Source organism: Gracilinanus agilis, chromosome 3, assembly GCF_016433145.1.
Source record: "Gracilinanus agilis isolate LMUSP501 chromosome 3, AgileGrace, whole genome shotgun sequence".
Taxonomy (NCBI): domain Eukaryota; kingdom Metazoa; phylum Chordata; class Mammalia; order Didelphimorphia; family Didelphidae; genus Gracilinanus; species Gracilinanus agilis.
Window position 1 is genome coordinate 186,318,103 of NC_058132.1, and position 21,333 is coordinate 186,339,435.

At 34.3% G+C, this 21,333-nt stretch overlaps 1 protein-coding gene across 2 annotated transcripts in view; it reads left to right on the plus strand.

The window, feature by feature from the left end:
• GRIA4 (glutamate ionotropic receptor AMPA type subunit 4) overlaps positions 1-21,333 on the plus strand; it is a 442,432-nt gene that overhangs the window by 379,049 nt on the left and 42,050 nt on the right. For both annotated transcript variants that reach the window (XM_044666282.1, XM_044666281.1), the window contains exon 13: positions 11,445-11,692. In XM_044666282.1, coding sequence (XP_044522217.1) covers positions 11,445-11,692 — 248 coding nt within the window. The remainder of the gene's footprint in view (positions 1-11,444; positions 11,693-21,333) is intronic.

The following is a 21,333-nucleotide window of genomic DNA, read 5'->3' on the forward strand; positions in this document are numbered from 1 at the left end:
AGGCAGAAAATATTTAAATTCTAAGAGCTCTGATCAGAATGTGGTTAATCTTTTCTCTGCATTATCTTAATAACATTGTAAATCAAAGTGAGCTGCATAGATGCAATGTAGTGTTCCTTCATATGGCTTATGACTTATTTCCTAGCCAAGCATCTATTTTTAAGGATCCTTTTCATGGTAGATTTTCTGAATCCTCTCTGCACTCTCACTCTCCTTAGAAACAGTGGTGCAAGCATTTTTAAAGAACTTTCCAGAATTTGAGATACATTTTGCACCTATATTTTCAAGTATAACTGGCTGTGGTCAAAAACATTTTGCATTATTTGCCAAAGAACAATAAGGTTGCAAAAATATCTGAATATAATTTATTTTATGACTTCTCACATAAAATAATAGTAGTCCTTAATGAAAGTTCATCATTATTTTATTAAATAAAAATAAATGGAAAATTTAAATTTACATTTATATGTTATATTTTACCTTTTAAATTTACCATTTTAAAGTGTAGAACATTAAGTAAAAATGGTTCAATCTTAACTTTTGAGGAAAAAATATATATGCTTGAGATGAGTTCTAGAAATATCTGTTTTTCAGAAGATTTTAACATCTCTTTAATTATATCATCAAATATCAAATTAATAGTTTATTTAATTAAAAAATAGATTAAATCATATATCCAAGTTCATAACTATACATTATTGATTATTTTATTGTATTGTATTATCTAAAACTTTTCTATTCATAATAAGATAGTTTCTAGAATTTCCTTCATACAATAAATAAAATCATAAAATCAATTATATTCAGATAATTTTGCAACCACCAGATTTAAGTTTCACCCTAGAAGTTCACTCTACCATTGGACTTCTCCAACTGGAAGTACTCTCTTCCCTTGATCCTGCTTTCAATTCCTCCCAAAAATTTCATTTGAAAGAAAATGCCCAGGCTGAATGGGTTTCTTTCCTCTCCATTCTTGCCTCTCCAGATTTTCAGGTCCCTTTTTTTGTCTTCTCCCATTGTATGCTCCTTGAAAGCACATACTTTATTTGTATTTGTAATGCCTAGCTCATAGTAAATTCTTGTTGATTTGGTTTCTAACCAACTCCTTTCTATTTATTTCATATTTTCTAGTAAGAATATGGCTTACAAATAACAATTTTCATAATCTTAAGAGATAGTAAAATTGATAAAACTTGAAGATTTACCTTTAAAACAATGAAATGCATTGTGTCAAAATGTAAAGATAATTTTCCATACCTTTGCCTTTTAATTTGATAGAATGGTAAATAAAATCTAGGCTTGACTCTATTCATATGTGTTTAATAGCTTTCTAATTCTAATAAATATTGACTTGAATCTGTCACTGTATGAATATCCCCAGCAGAAAAATCTTTTTTTGTACTTTGAAATTTTGATAGATATATCATCTCATTGATGTGAATACTTTCTCCAACAATGCAGATCACAATCAATCCATACCTGCCTATCTCATCTGACCTTGCTCAAGTTTTGTAAACCCTTCCCAGAGATCCATAGAGCATAAAATATCTCTTGACTTTTCAGCAATTCCAATGACACTTGAAGACTCTGCCTAGGTTATTCCTCGCTTACTCAAACATTCTTTTCTGATCATACTCTGCTCTGATCTCCTGGTTATACATACTCTGACATCATCCATTGCCTTTCTTCTCTTGCATAATTCTTATTTATATAGTGTAGCCCACTCATACCCACAATACTATTTTTTAATTATTGTTTGGATGAATTTCTCATTTTCAGAGACTAAGGGATTTCATAATTCAGTAACATGGCCATCAACAGAAGGCTAATTTTTTTAAGATCACACTTTGTTTCGATGAAAAGTTAAGGGCAATTATATACTTTATGAATAGTTGAGGAATTTTAAAGTCAAGTACAAGCAGTTTTCCAGAAATCTTATATCTGTATTAATTTAAGTCTATTTGGAATTTGTTTTTTAATTAGTTAATAAATCTTTATTAACACTTCTGTGCTAAGCACTTTTGCAGGTTCAGAATTTCTGAAATATACAAAAATTTGGTCTTCCCTGCCTTATAAGGAAATTAAGTTCCTTATTAACAAATACAATTTTATTCTTACAACTCTTCTTTAATAGACACTAGAAATATAAATATCAAATAATTTTTAGATGTTCAAAACAAACATAGAGCTATTTAATTCAATATCTGATATTTTCTTGTGCTATTGCCTTTCCTTCAGCACTAGGAACTGGTTATCTAGTGCTTTTTCTGTCTTATAGTAGCAGAAGGATCAATCATCAGAAAGATCTTGCTGGCACAGATCTTGCAGATACAAAAGCTTCAGTCCTGGACTAATTTCCATGTTTGTTGTGTCTCTGTTGAGATGCTTTTTCAATTTTTTTCTACATCCATTCAGCATTATTTTCATTTGATACTTATTACACTAACACATCAGAAAGCAACCCTCTTGCAGTCCTAGATGAGACTTACAGAAAACTGCAGTGATTTCCTTCTGATCTCTGGTACTTGTTCTTGCTTTCTTTCAAGTTAGAGTAAAAATAGACAAAACAATTTAGTGTCTCCTATCCACCTGGTCTGAAGGAAACTTGGTCCAACTATTTCTCCACTTGTTAGTAATCTTACCTTTAACAGACGTTTTGTATATTTCCCTATTATCAAGAGGGGAAATTCAAGTTGTTCTTCACCTGGTTTTTTTTATTTATTTTTTGTTTTTTTGTTTTTTGTCATCACTACAGGCTCAGTTTCTTTAGCCATTAAATTTTATGTTATTATGAAGGAACTTAATCCATTCTTATTTTTCTATACATGCTATGCATTACGTAAACAAAAGTTAAAACATAGCCTTCTCTACCTTGACATTTTTGAGATCAGGACATTTAAACATTTATAAAAGTGGCAGGTGAGTGAATATTTATGAGTGAAAGATTTTTATACTTTTTTAAAGAGTGTAACATATTCTTTGGTTGACTATATTTAAATGTTATTTCTTAATGAGTCATCTCTAAAGTCTATTTGATTTTAATCTTCCTGCATGTCTAAATTCAGCAAAGACATCGTGCCTTAGCAGGCTATTTTTTAAGTGCTTAGAAAATTGCCTAATAATTGGCCCAGATTTATGACTTAATGCTGTCTTCGCTTTAAAAAGTTCATTGAGTTCTCTTAAAATGCATAAGCCTGTTCAAAATAAATTCCAAATGGATTGTCCTTATCATTCATTTTTCCCTGTACACTAATTCAGCTCAATGATTTTGTTTTAAAAAACACTTTCTGGACATTCTGAGGACAGATTTATATGAATTGGGGTTAGAGAGAAATGAAGATACAGATATACAAATTACCATCTAAAGGTCAAAATTGGTCCGGAGCATGGGTGGTAGAGTTTATTGGCAGCATGTTTCATAGACTAAAAATGGAAAGGACACTGAGAGAGGGTACCAAGTTGTGTATCAGAGATGTATCATTGCAGAATTATCCACATTGTCTATAGAAGAGAAACCAAAAGTCGGGATCTTAATTATCATATGTGAACCTATCACATTCATAACCTTCCCCCTCAAACTCCAAACCCAGGTAGTTGTCCTCAGGAGGAGAGCAAAGACCCATCTTGCTGATACACACTCATTTTGCCTTATTATACTTCAAATATTGGCTAAAAATATGCTTTGGTTTATTGGGCTAGATTATTGTCTTGGAAAACAAAAAAAAAAATGAAGAGGTCCAACAGAATAAGCTTGTTTATCTTTGAGAAAGCTGCACTGCAAAATTAAGGAAATCAGGAATTGAACTCAAAATTTCTTCTTCAACAACTATCCTCAGAATTATTAGCTTTTCTCAGAGCCCCTTGGGTATGCTCCAGTGAGCAATCAATCAACAGTCATTTATTAAGTTCCTAACATTAAGTTTGAAACACTTTACTTGCTATAGGAAATATGAAAACTAAAGAGAAATAATCCTTGTCTTCAAAGAACTTAACAATCTTTGGATGCTAACTTTATAAATACATAAAGGTTTATACATAATTATTACAACCTGAAAGAGTTTGATTTTTTCCAAACGTTAGGACTAAGATTTTTTCCAAACGTTAGGACTAAGATTTTTTCCAAACGTTAGCTAAGATCTCTTCTCCTAAGCTAAAGAAACGAGGAGTTCTGGCTAATGGACCAAAGTTCTTTCAAATGATTTTATAGTTTGGAAGATTTTATGCTTCTTTCCTATGATGAGGACTCTGAAGTGGGCATTCTATTTATTTCTTTTTCTTTGTGGGTTATAATATCTATAATTGATCTGTCAATTGAGATATTTTCCAAATGGCAACTAATGAGTAGATACTTGGCATGAGAGGAGTTAATCAAGAAGCTATACTGACATTATTTATCAGCATTTGGAGACTCAAATCCAAATTTCACTCTATTGTTAATTGTTTTATTATTGTTATTATTGCTAACCTGTTGGTATAATAGTTTAGCATTCACAAAACACTTCTCTTTCAATGGACCTATGAAATGGTCATAAAAGTCATATTTCTATTAGGGCCTAAGAATCTATATCTCAACGTTTCTTTGATTTTCTCAACAAAAAAGATTTTGTTGGTCTCCCAAAATATACCTCTTTCTTTTAATTGTTTAGAACAGTGATGGCCAAACTTTTTAAAGAGGGGGCCAAAGGAAAGGAAATGCTCATCTGTCAGTCTATTTTTAAGGCAACTCTTTTGAAGTTTCATTGTATTGTATCCTACTCATTGTATTCGTCAAATTAGGAATAATGTCCCATGGCCAGATAGAACATTTCAGGGGGCCCACATCCGGCCCACGGGCCATAGTTTGCCCATCACAGGTTTAGAATATTTGTAAAACCTTTAAGAAATATTTTCTATTTGGCCACATTCAATTCAGCAAATTTTTATTTAAAAGTTTCCATATAAAAGGTTCTGGAGAAGCCACCAATAAATAACCAATGATAGGAATAATAGCGTATTTAGACAATGTTTGGCTTGACATGTGACTTTAAATCTGAATGAAGTTTCTCCTTAATTTTCAGACGTAAATGCAGATCCAAAATATAGTGGGTTGTTATTGAATGATTGTAATGAATCCAAATATAAATCTGCTTCATGCTATATATTATCAAATAGAATTCAGATTTTTCAAATATTAGAAAATCTAAATACAGATAAAATAACAGATGCTTAGTTCAGATACCAGAAAATAATTTAAGATTATTCATGTCATTTTAGTTGAAGAAATGCTATCCAAATGAGCTTCCTTATGAAAAATTCACAAAAGCCAACCTATTTCTTATATGGTAAATAGAATTGGAACTGCTTTCTATCATAAAACATGAAGTTGATGAAGTAAGGATCATTTCTTTATATTGTCTAGAAAACTCTATTTTGTTTTTGCTGCTATCTAGTAAAAATGTAAAAATTTCTGTTCATGATTTGATTTTTGTGAATGAGTTTATGGCTTATGAGCTTCCATTGGTGTTTCTATCTTGTGGCTCTCTGATTATTCTATGAATTTACCCATTTTAAATATTAGTAACATAAATAACCATTGTCAAAACTTTGAGATAAAAAAATTTTAGTATCATTTCCATGTAAACAACTTTGGTATTAAAAGACATTTTTAGAAAGCTAAAAGCAAGTAATTTATTATGTATCTGAATTTTAATGTGATTTTGTTTTTAAAAATTGATGCAAATTGGCCAATAATATTCAGAATCTTCTACACTTTAGAATATCATGTTCCTTTTTTAACTAATGGAGAGTAGTAATTAGTATGACATGGGTACTGTGCACATAATGAGCTCTTATGACAAATACTATTTTAAACTCTTAACAGCATGAGTTTCTACAATACAGCATAAAGCACATTGGCCCTGGAGTTAGAAAATGCAGATTCTGTGGAATTAAATGAGGTATTTCTTGTCCTTGGACCTTTGTTTCTCCATCTCCAAAATGAAAGGACTGAACTAGATGAACTCTAAAGGTTCTTTCACCCCTTAATCTTTGATCCTATGATTCTGTACCTCAGTAAGTAACAGAACACAGTATGTTTGTTGCCTCTCAAAAATTTCCATTAAACTAGTTTCCTAATTTTAAGTTCTATTTATTTATTTATTATTTTTATTTTGGATATTTTTCCATGGTTACATGATTCATGATTTCCACCTCTTTCCTCACTCCTCTCAGAGCTGACAAGCAATTACACTGGATTTTACATGTATCGTTGATAAAGACCTATTTCCATGTTATTCTTATTTGCAATGGAGTGATCTTTTAGCATCAAAACTCTAATCATATCCCCACTGAATCATGTGATCAATCATATGTTTTTCTTCTGCATTTCTGCTCCTACAATTCTTTCTCTGGATGTGGATAGCATTCTTTCTTGCAAATTCTTCTGAATTGTCCTGGGTTATTGCACTGTTGTTGGTAGGAAAGTCTATTACATTCAATTGTGCCACAGTGTATCAGTTTCCATGTACAATGTTCTCCTGGTTCTGCTCTCAATTCACTCTGCATCAATTCTTGGAGGTCTTTTCCAGATAACATAGAAATCCTCCAGTTCATTCCTTTCGGTACAATAATATTCCATCACAACCATATCCCACAATTTGTTCAGTCATTCCCCAATCAATGGACACCCCCTCATTTTGCCATTTTCCAATTTTTAGCCACCACAAAGAACCTGGCTATAAATACTTTTTACAAGTCTTTTTCCTTATTACCTTGTTGGGGTACAAACCCAGCAGTGATATGGCTGGATCAAAGGGCAGGCAATCTTTTAAAGCCCTTTGGGCCTAATTTCAAATTACCCTCCGGAATGCTTGGACCAGTTCACAACTTCAGAAGCAGTGTATAAGTGTCCCAATTTTGCCACATTCCCTTCAACATTTATCAGTTTTCTTTGCTGCCATATTGGCCAGTCTGCTAGGTGTGAAGTGGTACCTCAGAGCTGTTTTAATTTGCATTTCTCTAATCAGGAGGGATTTAGAACACTTTTTTCATATGCTTATTGATAGTTTTGATTGCATCAGGTGAAAATTGCCTATTCACATCCCTTAAGTATTTGTCAATTGAGGAATGGCTTGATATTTTGTAAATTTGATTTAGTTCCTTATATATTTGTGAAATTAAACCTTTGTCAGAGAGTTTTGCTATAAAAATGTTTTCCAGGTTTGTTGCTTTCCTTCTAATTCTGGTTGCATTGGTATTGTTTCTACAAAACCTTTTAATTTGGTATAATCAAAATCATTCATTTTACATTTTTTAATGTTCTCTCTTTTTTGCTTAGTCTTAAATTCCTTCCTTTCCCACAGATGTGACAGGTATTTTATTCTATGTTCACCTGATTTATTTATGATTTCACTCTTTATATTTAAGTCATTTACTAATTTTGAATTTATCTTGGTATAGGGTGTAAGATGTTGATCTAAACCTAATTTTCCCAGCAGTTTTTGTCAAATAGTGAGTTCTTGTCCCAAAACCTGGAATCTTTGGATTGATTGAAAACTAGCTTGCTGAGGTCATTTACCCCTAGGCTATTCCACTGATCCATCCTTCTGTTTCTTACCAATGTAGGATTATTTAAGTATTGTGTTTCCACTTTTCTTAATCTAGGCAATTTATATTTTTGTAAATATTCACCCATTTCACCCAGAAAGTCATGTTTTTGCCATATAATTGGGCAAAATAGTTCTCAATAATCACCTTAATTTGCTCTTCGTTAGAGGTAAGATTAACCTTTTCATCTTTGATAATGTTAATTTGCTTCTTATTTCTATTTTTTATTAGATTAACCAGTACTTTATCTATTTTATTTGTTTTTTCAGAGTACCAGTTTCTAGTCTTACTTATTAGTTCAATAATTCTTTTATTTTCATTTGTATTAATTTCTCCTTTAATTTTTAAGATTTCCAATTTAGTTTTTATTTGAAGATTTTTCATTTATTCCCTTTCTATTTTTTTTAAGTTGTGACCCTAATTTGTTGATCTCCTCCCTCTTGATTTTGTTGCTCTGGGCATTCAGAGATATAAATTTTCCCTTGAGTACTACTTTTGCTGTATCCCATAGGTTTCAATATGTTGTCTCCTCATTGTCATTCTCTTTAATAAAGTCCATAATTTTTCCATGATTTCTTTTTTGACCCACCAGTTTCAAAGAATTAGATTAATTAATTTCCAATTAATTTAAAATTTGTCTTTCCATAGACTCTTGTTAATTATAATTTTTATCTCATTATCTGAAAAAGTTGCATTTATTCTTTCTGCTTTTCTGCACTTGTGTGCATATTTTTATGTCCTGATACATGGCCAATCATTGTATATGTACCATGTGCTGCCAAGAAGAAAATATATTCCTTTTTTATCCCTGTTCAGTTTTCTCCAGATATCTATTACCTCTAATTTTTCTAGCATTTCATTCACTTCTCTTACTTCTTTCTTATTTATTTTTCAGTTCTGTTTATCTAGTTCTCAAAAGAGAAGGTTGAGATCCCCCACTAGTACAGTCTTGCAACTTATTTCCTCCTTGAGCTCCTTTAATTTTTCCTTTAAAAATCTATATGCTATACCACTTGGTACATAAATGTTTATTAAGTATATTCCTTCATCATTTATAGTACCCTTTAACAAAATGTAATTTTCCTTATTTATCTCTTTTAATCAGATCAATTTCTACTTTAGATTAGTCTGGTATCATGATTGCTACTCCTGCTTTTTTTACTTTAGATCATGCATAATAAATTCTGCTCCAGACTTTTACCTTGAATCTGTATGCATCACCCTGTCTCAAATGTATTTATTGTAGCAGGATTAAGATTTTTAATCCACTCTGTTATACCCTTCCATTTTATAGGTGAGTTCATCCCATTGACAGTCTGTGTTATGATTATTAACTGTGTATTGCTCTCCATTATCCCTTTAAATCCTACTGTATTCCTTTTCTCTCTGTTCCTCCTCACCAGTATTTTGCTTTTTGTCACTCCTCCAATTACCCCTTCTTCCAATTACCTCCCTCTTCTTTTGTGTTATTTCCCTTCTGTTTCTCTGTGGAGTAAGATAGAATTCTATACCTCACTGAGTAGAGTAAGATAGAATTCTATATCCCACTGAATATACTTGTTTTACCCTCTCTGATCCAGTTATGATGACAGTAAAATGTTTAAGCATTGCCTGTCACCACCCTCATCCTCCCCTCTCTATAATGATTTTTCACTCCTCTTTATGTTATATAATTTACCTCATTCTATCTGTCCCTTCCAATTTCTCTTAGTGCAACCCTCTCTTTCAGCCCTTGATTGATTTTTACATATCATTCACATGCATACATATCATATCATACATACTTATTGTTCCATAACATCATATTTACATATACATCATATAATCATAATCAGCTTACTTCTCCACCCTCTTTTTGAGTAAATGCCTTCTATCTTCTCTACTACTAAGAGTAATTTTTGAGAATTACAGAAATCTTCTTTCCATATAGACATATAAACATTTTGACCTTAATGAGTCCCTTAAATTTTCATATTTACCTTTTGGGGCTTCTCTTGTGTATAATGTTTTGGCTTCAAATTGTTTCTTTGTTCTGGCTTATTCCTCAGGAATGTTTGGAAATCTTCTATCTTATCAAATGTCCATTTTTTTCTTCTGAAAGAATATCCTCAGTTTTGTTGGATAGGTGACTCTGGGTTGTAAACCCAAATCTTTTTCCTTCCTGAATATCATATTCCATGTATTTCGATCCTTTAATGTAGAAGCTTCTAGGTCCTGTGTGATCCTGATTGTAGCTCCATGGTATTTGAACCATTTGTTTCTGGCTATTTGAAGTATTTTTTACTTGGCTTGGTGGCTCTTCAATTTATAATATTCCTGGAACTTGTCGTTTGAGGATTTCTTTCTTGAGGTAATCTATGAATTCTTTCAATTTCAATTTTATTTTCTTGTTCAAGGATCTCTGGGCAGTTATCTTTGATAATTCCTTATATTATGATATCCAAGACTTTTTTTTGGTTATGGCTTTCAGGTAGTCCAATAATTCTCAAATTATCTCTTCTAGTTCTATTGTCTTCATCACTTGTTTTATCAATAAGATATCTCATGTTTTCCTCTTTTTTAAATTTCTTTGATTCTACTTTATTGTTTTTTGATTTCTCATGAAATCATTAGTTTCTAGATGGTCAATTCTGATTTTTAAGGACTGATTTTCCTCTGTCAGTTTTTGGTTCTCCTTTTTCAATGACCCATTTCTTCTTGCATTACTTTCCTTTATCTTCCCCACTTTTCATCTGCCTCTCTTAATTGGTTTTTGAAGTCCTTCCCAGAATCTGTGTCCAATCCATATTTTTCTTCTGGATTTCGCATGTGTATACTTTCCTTTCACAATCCCCTTCTGTGTCTACACTTTGTCTTTGTCTCCATAAAAATTCTTTAGAGTTAGGTGATTTGTTGTTGTTTTTTGCTCATTTTTCCTATCTAATTATAGGTAAGCTTGGGGGTATGATGTGAAGGTCTTATGGCTGAGAGCCGTGGGAGCCCCCTTCCTCTGCTGATTCAATTGACCTTTGAGATACTGATAGCTTAAAGTCTTGCCTCTGACTTAGGTGTAAGCTTTTGATCTTACTCTGATCTTGATCAGGTCAGGGGATGATCAAATTCTAGCCCCAGGCTGGAGCTCAGGTTTTTGGTCTCATTGTGTACTTGATCCAATCAGGTGCACCCAGTCTTGTCTTGGAACTCTGCCTTGAGCTTTAGGCAGAAAGATCAGTATTTAGTACTTAGGCCACACCAAAGTGTGAACTAAGTCCTTATCCCAAGCTCAGACTAGAATTCCCTAGACTGGGGCTCTGAACTTCTCCACAGGTTTGAAATTTCTAGATTGGTTTGTACCACTATTTGCCCAGGCAGGATGTCAAGATCTGGATGTTGGCTTGGGCATAGGTTCCCAAACCTTGGACAGAAGATGTGGGGTGGGGGTGTGTGGTTCGCTTTTAGCTTGCTCTTCTCTCCTTGCTACAGCTTCTTTCTGGATCTGCTCTCCTCTCACCCCAGTGCCCCAGATGTTCTCTGCCTACCTTTTGGGTTTTTCTTTTCTTGAAAGTTGTTTCACTTTGTCTCCTTGTTGGTTCTTTCACTCCTATATTCGTTTTGTGGGGATATTTTAATCATGGTTGGAAAGGATTCTCATGATGGCACAGAGCTGCTCTGGATTACTCCAACATCTTGGTTCTACTCCTGGGACTTCTAATTTCCTAATTTTTAACTATACAGGAGAGTTCCTAGAATCGAAGAAGAGTGATATTATTTAGCAAACTGGAGTTAGAGACAAATGAAGGAAAAAGATGTTATATTTTAATTAAGTCAGTGTTATTATTTTATTCCCTTCTAAAATTTAATTTTGTTTTGATTTTCTCCAGAGATCAAAAATAGCAGTATATGAAAAGATGTGGACCTACATGAAGTCAGCTGAACCGTCAGTGTTCACTAGAACTACAGCTGAGGGAGTAGCACGTGTCCGCAAGTCCAAGGGAAAATTTGCCTTCCTCCTGGAGTCCACTATGAATGAATACATTGAACAGCGAAAGCCATGTGACACCATGAAAGTTGGAGGAAATCTGGATTCGAAAGGCTATGGAGTAGCAACGCCTAAGGGTTCCTCATTAAGGTGGGTGGAATAGTATAACAATATAACATGTGTTGTTATAGTATTCCACCTTCCCTGATGTCCCTGATATAATTCTTTTGTTTTGTGTGTGAACATGGTATGTTATTTTTTTTTCTTTTAATCCATTTCATATATTTGGTCAACAAACAGGTAACTGTTATTAACTTTAGAATGACTAACCACAATTGACATAGACTTTTCAAGGCCATATAAAAATGAACCTGGTTTTACACTAGCTGCTTCTAGTTGGCCTAAAACTCAGGTGAAATCTAATTTTATATTACATTGACATGTGTAGGTACTACATTTCGTTCTAGTGTTGTTATAGTAACAAATTTATCCCATTTAGAATTTTGGTTAAAGATCTCTGGCTGCTAGTTTATGATTCAGAATTTGCTTGTTAAAGCACCAAACACCTGACTTCTCTAATCAGTCAACTGTTGTTGTTTTTTTTCCATTTCAGTGTCTTGTTACATTTGTGGCATCTTCTTATTTTAGCTTTACCTGAGGTTGTTTTGGAGAGTAAGCACATGCTCTTATAAAAGTAGGAGAACACTCACTAGTGGGAAGGAAAGTAGGCTCTGATTCCGTAGCTCTTACTCAAGTCACACTCCCACATATTTCGAAGGGAGTATGGAATAAGTAAGATCACTAGAATCCAGCCTAATGATTGTTTCCAAGAAACCTCAAAATATTTAGTTTTTACCTCAAAGATTTGATTTATAAGCACAGCTTTGTTACGTGATAATGAATAATTGAACTAAGCATTTCATTTTTCTGTAAAACTATTAAAATCTGCCCTTTCTGTGCTTTCCATCTTGGACATTGAAAATTCATGTCATGGTTCAGAAAGCAGATTTCTCTATCTTCTCTAAGCAATTGAAGGCCGCTGATGAGTTGTGGAGATCATCAAATTTGCATAGGATTTAAGTCAGAAGCAGAACTGAAGGTCAAGAAGTAATTGTACCACTTGTTCTCCCGTGAATGTTACCTCATTTGCCAGTATTGTATAAACTATCTATCAGATTCTATCAGATAAAGAATCTATCAGATTCAGTGAGCACAGAAACTCAAGAGAAAATCAATGATTTTTTTTGTTACAAAAAATAGAAGAATGTTGCTAATCAGATACTGGGACAGTGCCATTGCCTAACCTTAAAAGAAAATATCATTAGAATGATATCATCTTTTTCTATGACTGCCAACATATTGAATGGAAAATACTATTACCAGAAAGGACTTTATGAATTTTCATTGCTATTTTGTTTCCAGAGTTAATTCATTGTTTGTAGGAAATACCCTAAATGGAAACTTCCTCCACCAAGACAGACCCTCAACTTTCCTGTATCTTGTACTCTGAGAGAGTTGCCTAGAGCATTGAGGGTTATGTGACTTGCTCATGGTCATGTAGCTAGAATGTCACAGAAACAAGACTTGGATTCTCATCTACACCTTACTCTGGGATTCTCTTCACTACTTCCTCTCAGTGCTAGGAATAACTTCCGTAATGGATGATCTTAAAATAGTTATATTGTATGAGGAGATTTTTGCTAGTATAACATGATATGATACATTAAAAAAGGAGGAAATGGAACAAAACCTTCAGTTGTGAGGGAATGAGAACACATGTGAGCATCACTTCTGACAACTACTTTGCTCTGTCTTAATTTTATGGGAAATTAGAATGGAGCTAGAAGTGTGCCAGGAAATAATATATCACAGAATTAAATCCAAATGGAGGGAATGAAATTTCAACCATTCTAAAAATTTATATTTTTTCTAAATAAACTATCCTAGTTTTGGCATGATTTATTTTGTAGTAAAGTACCAAAAGTTGGAAATGGCATTCAATGGGACCTAATACTTCTTACAAAAGCATAGTTACAGGAGTAGAAGGGTGAAGAAGAGAAGGGGGAAAGGAAGGGGGAAGGAAGGAAGGAAGGAAGGAAGGAAGGAAGGAAGACAGTGAGTAAAGATAAAGAATATGATCTTTGTTGATAGTAAGACTTTCCATATATAGAGAGCACTTTATAATTTAAAGAGCACTTGCACATAGCACTTGCATTGTTGATATGTGGATCAATTTCCTTTTTAATTAATTTTCAATGAACATTAATTGCCTTATTCTTTCTATTTTTCCTGATGAAAGTCAAATTCCAAGGACTGAATTTGGCCCTCAGATACTGTTGCGCCTGACTCCTATTAATGACAACCAAATTTGGTCTTAAATGTGCCACTTTGTCAAATCCCACACTACAGGGATTGTTTCCCAAGTAGCTGAAGAGCTTCATCTGTGTAAAGCTGTATAATAATGAGCCAGTGGGTTTCCCCTCTTTCCTGTCCTTCTTTTGGCCTTGTTAATGAGGTAATTGTTAGGCACAGCTTCCTGGAGGCAGAATTTGTTTATGTGCTTTGTTTTATATACACGCCACAATTTCCTGAGCAAGCTGGACTTTGCATACCAAAACTTCAGTCATCTCATCATGCCTTTCAGGATCTCAAAAGAGCAGTGGAGGCCAGTAGCTTTCACCTGCCCCTATTACTCAGGGGCATGAATTCATATTCTGTTGAGAATCTACTTTAATTAGAAAAGGGAAAAATAATGATCAAAAGGCAAGATAAATAACTATTTTGTACATAGAATGGTAACACTTTCAGATACTGACTTGAGCTACTTGAGGCTCCTGGTGGCAAGCTCCTGGAGGGTCATCCTGCAGCTAGGATGCTAGGATGAATTGGGACCATTCTTCCCTTACTAGTCCAGCTGAGACCAAGCCTGTTGCCCTGTGGTGCCAAGCTTTTTAACTAGAGCTTTGTTTGCTGAGTATCATTCATTTTTTACTGAACTCTCTGTTAGTTTTTCCATTGTCTATAGGTCCAAGTGTTAGACATGCCTTTAGAAATCCAAACAAAGATTGCTTTCTCAAAAGCCCTGCTGCTTTGATTCATTGAGCAGCAAAGTGACTCTCTCCACTTCCTCCTCCAACCCCCATGCCCAAAAAAGATTCTTTCCATCTATGTAGACTTATCCAGAAGACAAAAAGAAATGACTGACATGTGGTAACTTGCTTCTAATGTTCTAAAATCTCTAAACTTCTCTGTTAGTGGAAAATGGTCCAGAATAAATGGCACAGAGAGGGAGAGGATGAGAGTATAGAATAAACGTGAAAAGTCAATACCTGAGCCTTATGTAGAATATATTTTTAAAATAGTCAAGAGTTATCAGAGATATCATTGATAGTGAGATTTTTAATAGTGCTAAAAATGATACAGCTATTGGTGATAACTAGCCTGTACCTTTATAATTCAGGCAAGTAAAGAAGATGATATTTATCCAATTCAATGTATTTAATAGCCAGTGTGTGCATTATGCTTGCTTATGAAAGTATTAATACTGAATCATTGCTACCCATTTGCATCTTTAGCAGTTTTGCAAGAGACCAATAGGTAATCCCTGACTGGTGAAAAAATCATAGCTCTAGAGCTTGCAGAGCCTTAGAAATAATCAGATTCAATATGTACATTTTGAAGATTAAGAAACTGATACTCGAAAGAATTAATGTAGGTCACCGGTAAAATTAATAGTTGAACTTAGGTCTTCTAAATTCAAATACAGTGTTGTTTCAAATGCACTTCAATCAATCAATAAGTAACCATGTTGTGCTCAGTTCTAAGGATCTAAAGTAAAAATAAAAATAGTCCCTACCCTCAAGAATATAAGAATATTATGTTCTATTAGAAAAAGAACATACATGTGCTTAGAGACATATCAACTACATATTGTGTAGATAGAATATGACCTTTGGGAAGGTGCCAGGATCTGGAAGCATTAGACAATGCCTTCTGAAACAGATCAAATTTTAACTGAATCTTGAAAGAAACTAGAAATTTGCAGAGGTTCTGGGCAAAGGGCAAATGTTCCAGATTCAAAGAGTAGACAATTCAAAGGCAAAGGAACAGGAGGAGAAGCATCATTCATGAGAAATAGGTGAAGGTGCCTATAACATGTGACAGGGAGTAATGGCAGGACTTAAATTGTGTCAAGAAGGAGATAGACAGGTTTGTTGAAGTTATTAAACTCATCATTTGTGAAGACTAAGCTAGCAAAGGGAAAAATTCCAAAAGAAAGTGTACACTGAAACTGTAAATGTCAGAAGGTTGAGAATAAACTGAGAGAGGTAGCCAGATTTGTTCCCCAAGATTATCTCCTACAGAAACACATAAGCCTTTTGCTTATTGGGAGAAGTGGGGTTTGGAGGGAGGAAATCAGACTTTCTTTTAAACTGTGTTGAGACTTTAGTATATCTCATGAGCCTATCTTACATGTGAGCAATCCTGACTTTTCTGAAATAATAATCTCCAACTCATTCTTTATTTAAAAAGACTAATTGCCAAAAATAAATCGATTACTCACATGATAACATTATGCAACATTATTTAAAACTCTTAGGTTTTTTTAATTAACTGTCAGCAAAAGGAAGTTACATGTACATAACAGATAGAGAAATAAGGAAAAAAAGAATATAGTTCATGTCTAATTTAATGCCATTTAAGAAATGGGGAAATCTCCTATAAGTTACAGAAGATAACATATTGGCTAAGAATTTTTCCAATTTTTATTCTCACCAGTGTTATTAGCATCTCTATCTAAATATCTCTCCTAAAAAAGCTACCAGTATTCTGAACTCTGTACCTAATGCCAAGAAAGAGAAGGGTTATATTTGAAAATTTTCCCTAGTCCAAGGGAAATTTCTAGACTTGACTTACAACCACCCATTTGCCGTTAATCTCTTGCATTTGAGGCCAAGTGCATTATTCCAGCTGTCAGATGCATCATCCATCGTCTTCTCCAAAAATGATGGATTATCATTCAAACTTAGACTCCCTTCTCTGAAAGATATTTGTGTGCCAGAGCTGAAAACAAGATGTATTTACTGCCACAAAGAATTGATGTTTCAAAAGAAAGCAGTGTGCTCAGGGATCTTTTATCAATGTGTGGGATATGAAAAGAATGAGACCAGTTGCACCAACTTGGTAATATGCCAACCTGACCATGCCCAGCTGCAAGGTAGCTCGGCCCATGGCAATGGAGAGTGTCAGTAAAAAAACTAGGGACATCATGTGCCTTTCACAGAATAAGTAATCAGAGTATTTGGGAGATGGGGGGGAGGATAGTGGGGGAGAATTGGAATTAAGTTACTTTAATTACTGTGATTTGGGTTTCCTAGAAAGGAAGAGAATATTTTGTAATGCCCTAATCCTCATCAGAAATTCCAAACAAATTTGTATTTGCTAATTATAATGGATACCATAGCACCTATGGGTCAAAAAATACTTCTGCCAATTTGTGGAGTAGAATAGGACATTGTAAAGGTATCATTTCTGATGCTTACCTAACATATATGTAATATAGAATTATTTATCATGTGACTTTCCATGGTGACAAACATTTAAAAGATAGAATTGTTCTGTTGGGCATTGCCCTTAGCAGATTTGAAGAGGGAGATTTCAGGTTGATTTGGTTTTTTCAATATTAAAATCATAGTTAATATATCCTGGCATCAAATTGCCAAAAAAATATGAGGCCCTTATATATATTTCTATATAAGTTTAAGAGTCATACATTTGAGGTTAAGAGAATTATCATGGAACCATTAACCTCAATTGTATCATCCTCTTAAATCCTTTTTTTCCCTGCTAGGAAATTAAGCAGATTGGTAAATTTTCAAAATACTTTAAAAAACTTATCTGAAAGCAGTTCTTTACAGCCCAGAGGGAAAAGCACCCTTTATGAGTTCTTTGCATCTGCCTGCTGTCGTACAAAGGAATGGCCACAGAGATCATAATTGTCATATATTCGCATTGTGTTTTGGGATGTAATATGTCAGATATAGATTCAAAACAAAAGATCCAAAAATTCAGTATCTCCCAGCAGCAAGAAGCTATAAAATGCTTCCCAAGTTTGATATAAATAATGTGAATTCTATTTGAGGCATAACACATTATATTTTGAAACTGAGAAGGCAACATGACAAATTGTATGAATACTCTGTCTGTCATGGGGAAAAAATTACATTTTGGAACCAATATAAATCTATCCATAGTTTTCTGAGTTCTTAGTCCTATAAGCAACATGAGAATTTCCAGTGTCATTCAGAGACCTAGATTTTGAATTAATGCCTCAGGTTTTTCTTTTGTCCTCAGTTTGGATCTGTGATTTTATTATAAGGAGCTCTTACTCTATGGCAATTCAGTACCTCCTCTACAGTTTATAATTAGTTGCTGGAACTGAGACGTTAAGTGATTTGACAATTTGTTACATTTTGATTATGGGTCAGAAGCTAGACAAATTTATTTCTTCCTGACATTAAAACTAATCCACCATAGATTATACCAGACTACCTCTCAGTTCTTTGAAACAACTGAAGAATGATTAAAATTATAAAGAACCACATTACTTAAGTATATTCCTGTAATTCAAGATCCATTCAACATTCGTTGCTTTGGAAAGTCCCTATAATGCTACAGCTCATGAACTCAGGCTTCACACCTTGGCAGATAGTTTCATAAATTGCTCTTGCCCTCCACCACCAAAAAAATAACATATATATGTACATATATATGTATATATATATATATATCCATTCTTCTGATGATGAGCCTTTTCTTTGTCAACTAGGCTGCTCTAAAGATGAAAACCAAGTGATCTGCCACTTGTTCATATTCAAAGCCTTTCCATTTTAGGAAGATTTTCCAAAATTTGTCCTCCATTCTTTGACATAGCCTTCAAAATGGAATTAATATACACATATGGACACGCATAACCCATCACCTCCATGATAAGGCATCCTCTTAGTAGGGATGATCAATTATAAAAATTCATAATGCACTCTAATTTTGGGAGGCCATAATGCCTCTTAAGAAAAGGATTCTAATGGCTTGTGACTACTCAGCTACTGATGATTTATCCTGGATTTCAAAGATACCAATCAACCTTCACAATTTATTCAATTAAACAGTCATTTATTAAACAACTTACTGTAGGCTTTTGAAGATAGTAAATACCTAAAAAATCTTTATTGATTGAAAATCATTTTGCTAGACACTGAGCTATATAGATTTTTTCAATCACTCCCTTCTTTACAATCTTCTATAAACAGTACAATAGGATCAGAGATTTAGAGCAAGATGGAACGTCAGAGGCCACTGAGACAAATTCAAACACCTCCCTTGCTCCATTTATGAAGAAACTGAGATACAGAACACTGGAAGTGGCATTTAAACCCATGTCTTCATGATTTCAAATCCAATACCCTATCACCTATGCAACAACATTTATACCCACCTAGTAGAATGTAAGCTTCAGGAAAGCAGGGACTCTCATTTCTGTATTTGTCTACAATGTCTAACACAGCAAAATATTTGCTCATTTAATGATTAAACCCAGCCACAAACCTTGATGAGCATATTATCTAATAGAAGCAGAAGAAAATCAGATATATACATAAACAAAGGTAGAAAAGATACCCAAAGAATATGCTTTAAGAAAATTTAAGAAGAAAGAGATGACTTTCAGCTGGGAGGAAACAGAGTAAAGGTTTCATGGAGAAGGGAGAATGAAGTGACAATGTCTTTTATGACAATATTATAACTGCTTTTTGCAGGGATTAAACTGCAAAGATTTTTTTAAAATTCATTATTTGACATTTACATAGCAACTCACACCACCTCAATGCTTTGAGATAATTTATTTTATCATGCCCCAACAATAACACTGTGGATGATCAGAGAAGCATAACCAAATGAAATTCCACAAAGAAGCAAAGCAAATAATCCAAGGTTTCATAATGATTAAATGACAGGCCTCAACTAGAATTCACATCTGCTATGCATCAGCTCCATCACCATCAATACTTTGGTAAAACATGCCAGTGTTTAGTCCCTTAAAATGTTCATACCCTCACTTGAATAGCATATTTCGCGAAATAATTTTTAAATGAGGCTACTGAGAAATGGACCTTTTGAATTAGGTGTACCCTTCAAAATGATCCATTCTTCTCATATTATAGTTTAGGAAGCTGAGGAGCAAAAAGTCAAGGGACTTGTCTTAAGTCACAACTGTTTGAGTGGTAAAGGTACTTGCCTCCTTCAGTAATGACATAGAATCTTGGTCAACTGGAACCTGAGGAGTTCAACAGCCCTTTCTAGGAAAGGATACTAGCCCTGTAATTTCATTGATGTAGGAAACTTTCTCTACCAAAGAGGTTCAGTGCTTCATCTGCAACTTCTCAAGAGTTGCCTAGAGACACTGGTAGGCACTCCCAAGATTCACACGTTCCATTTGTGTCAGAGACAATGCTTAAACTTAGGTCTGAGGCTAACTATCTATCCTATCTATCCACTCCATGACCCTCAGAACTCAGAAACTCTTAAAAAAGTTCAGGGAACAACTTGAACATTTTATTGAAATCTTTATGTATGTAGGAGATATAAGATGACTGAGAAATCACAAATAACTGGCCCTATAAGGCCAGAGCATCAGGGTTTCTCTCCAGGTATGTGTGAATAGTTTCCTAGTACCCCATGATTCTAGCCACCTATGCAAGAATGCCAGATTGCCGCCTTTAAAACTCAATGAAGTAGAAACATCTAAACTCAAGCCAGAGGAATGCCATTTACATGAATGTCCTGTCTCTCCATCTCATAGTCAAAGACTTCTTCTAGTGTCATTTAGTGCCTTCACCAAGGCATATATCACTGAGTCGTGTCAAAATATGGGTAGTGATGTCTCATAGCTGCATAACATTTATGTCTGTGCCCAGAACAGTGTCCTGCACATAGCAGATACTTGAAAGTTTTCTGATTGTTTGATAGCAATTTACAAAGAGTTTTCCTTATGGCAACAGCAGCTATGACTATGGCAACAATAATAATGATAAAAAGCTAATGTTTAAGAGGCAACTTGAGGTTTACAAAACACTTTAAATACATTATCTCATTTGATGTTCATAACAATCTTGTGATGTAAGTGCTCTGAATTATTCCTACTTCACAGATGAGGACACTAAGTCTAAGCGTAGAAGTCTTTTTGTCTAAGCCTTGGAACTAATAGGTGTCCTAAGCAGTATTTTAACTCAAAACTTCCCAACTCCACCTTTAGCACATACCCTGGACCCCCTACACTGATTGTGCTGTGAAAGGAGAGTTATTGTTATGAGGCACAGTCTACAGAGGACGACTCTAAAGCCAAGCTAGGATAACTGACCTGCTCAAGTTCCCATTAGTAGTAATAGCAGAGCTGTGACTCTAATCCAGGTCCTCAGACTTCAGTCCAGTGTACTTTCTATTTCATCATCAGCTACTGTCAGAGGCAAGATCCAAAGCCAGGTCTCTTTGGTATCAAACCCAATGTCCTTTGCACTAATATCACATTACCTCTCATAAGATGACTACTTCATCACCCCCTTTTAAGAATAGCTTTGAGGGGGCAGCTGGGTAGCTCAGGGGATTGAGAGCTAGGCCTAGAGACAGGAGGTCTTAGGTTCAAATCTGGCCTCAGACACTTCCAAACTGTGTGACCCTGGGCAAGTCACTTAACCCCATTGCCTAGCCCTTACCACTCTTCTGCCCTGGAATCAATA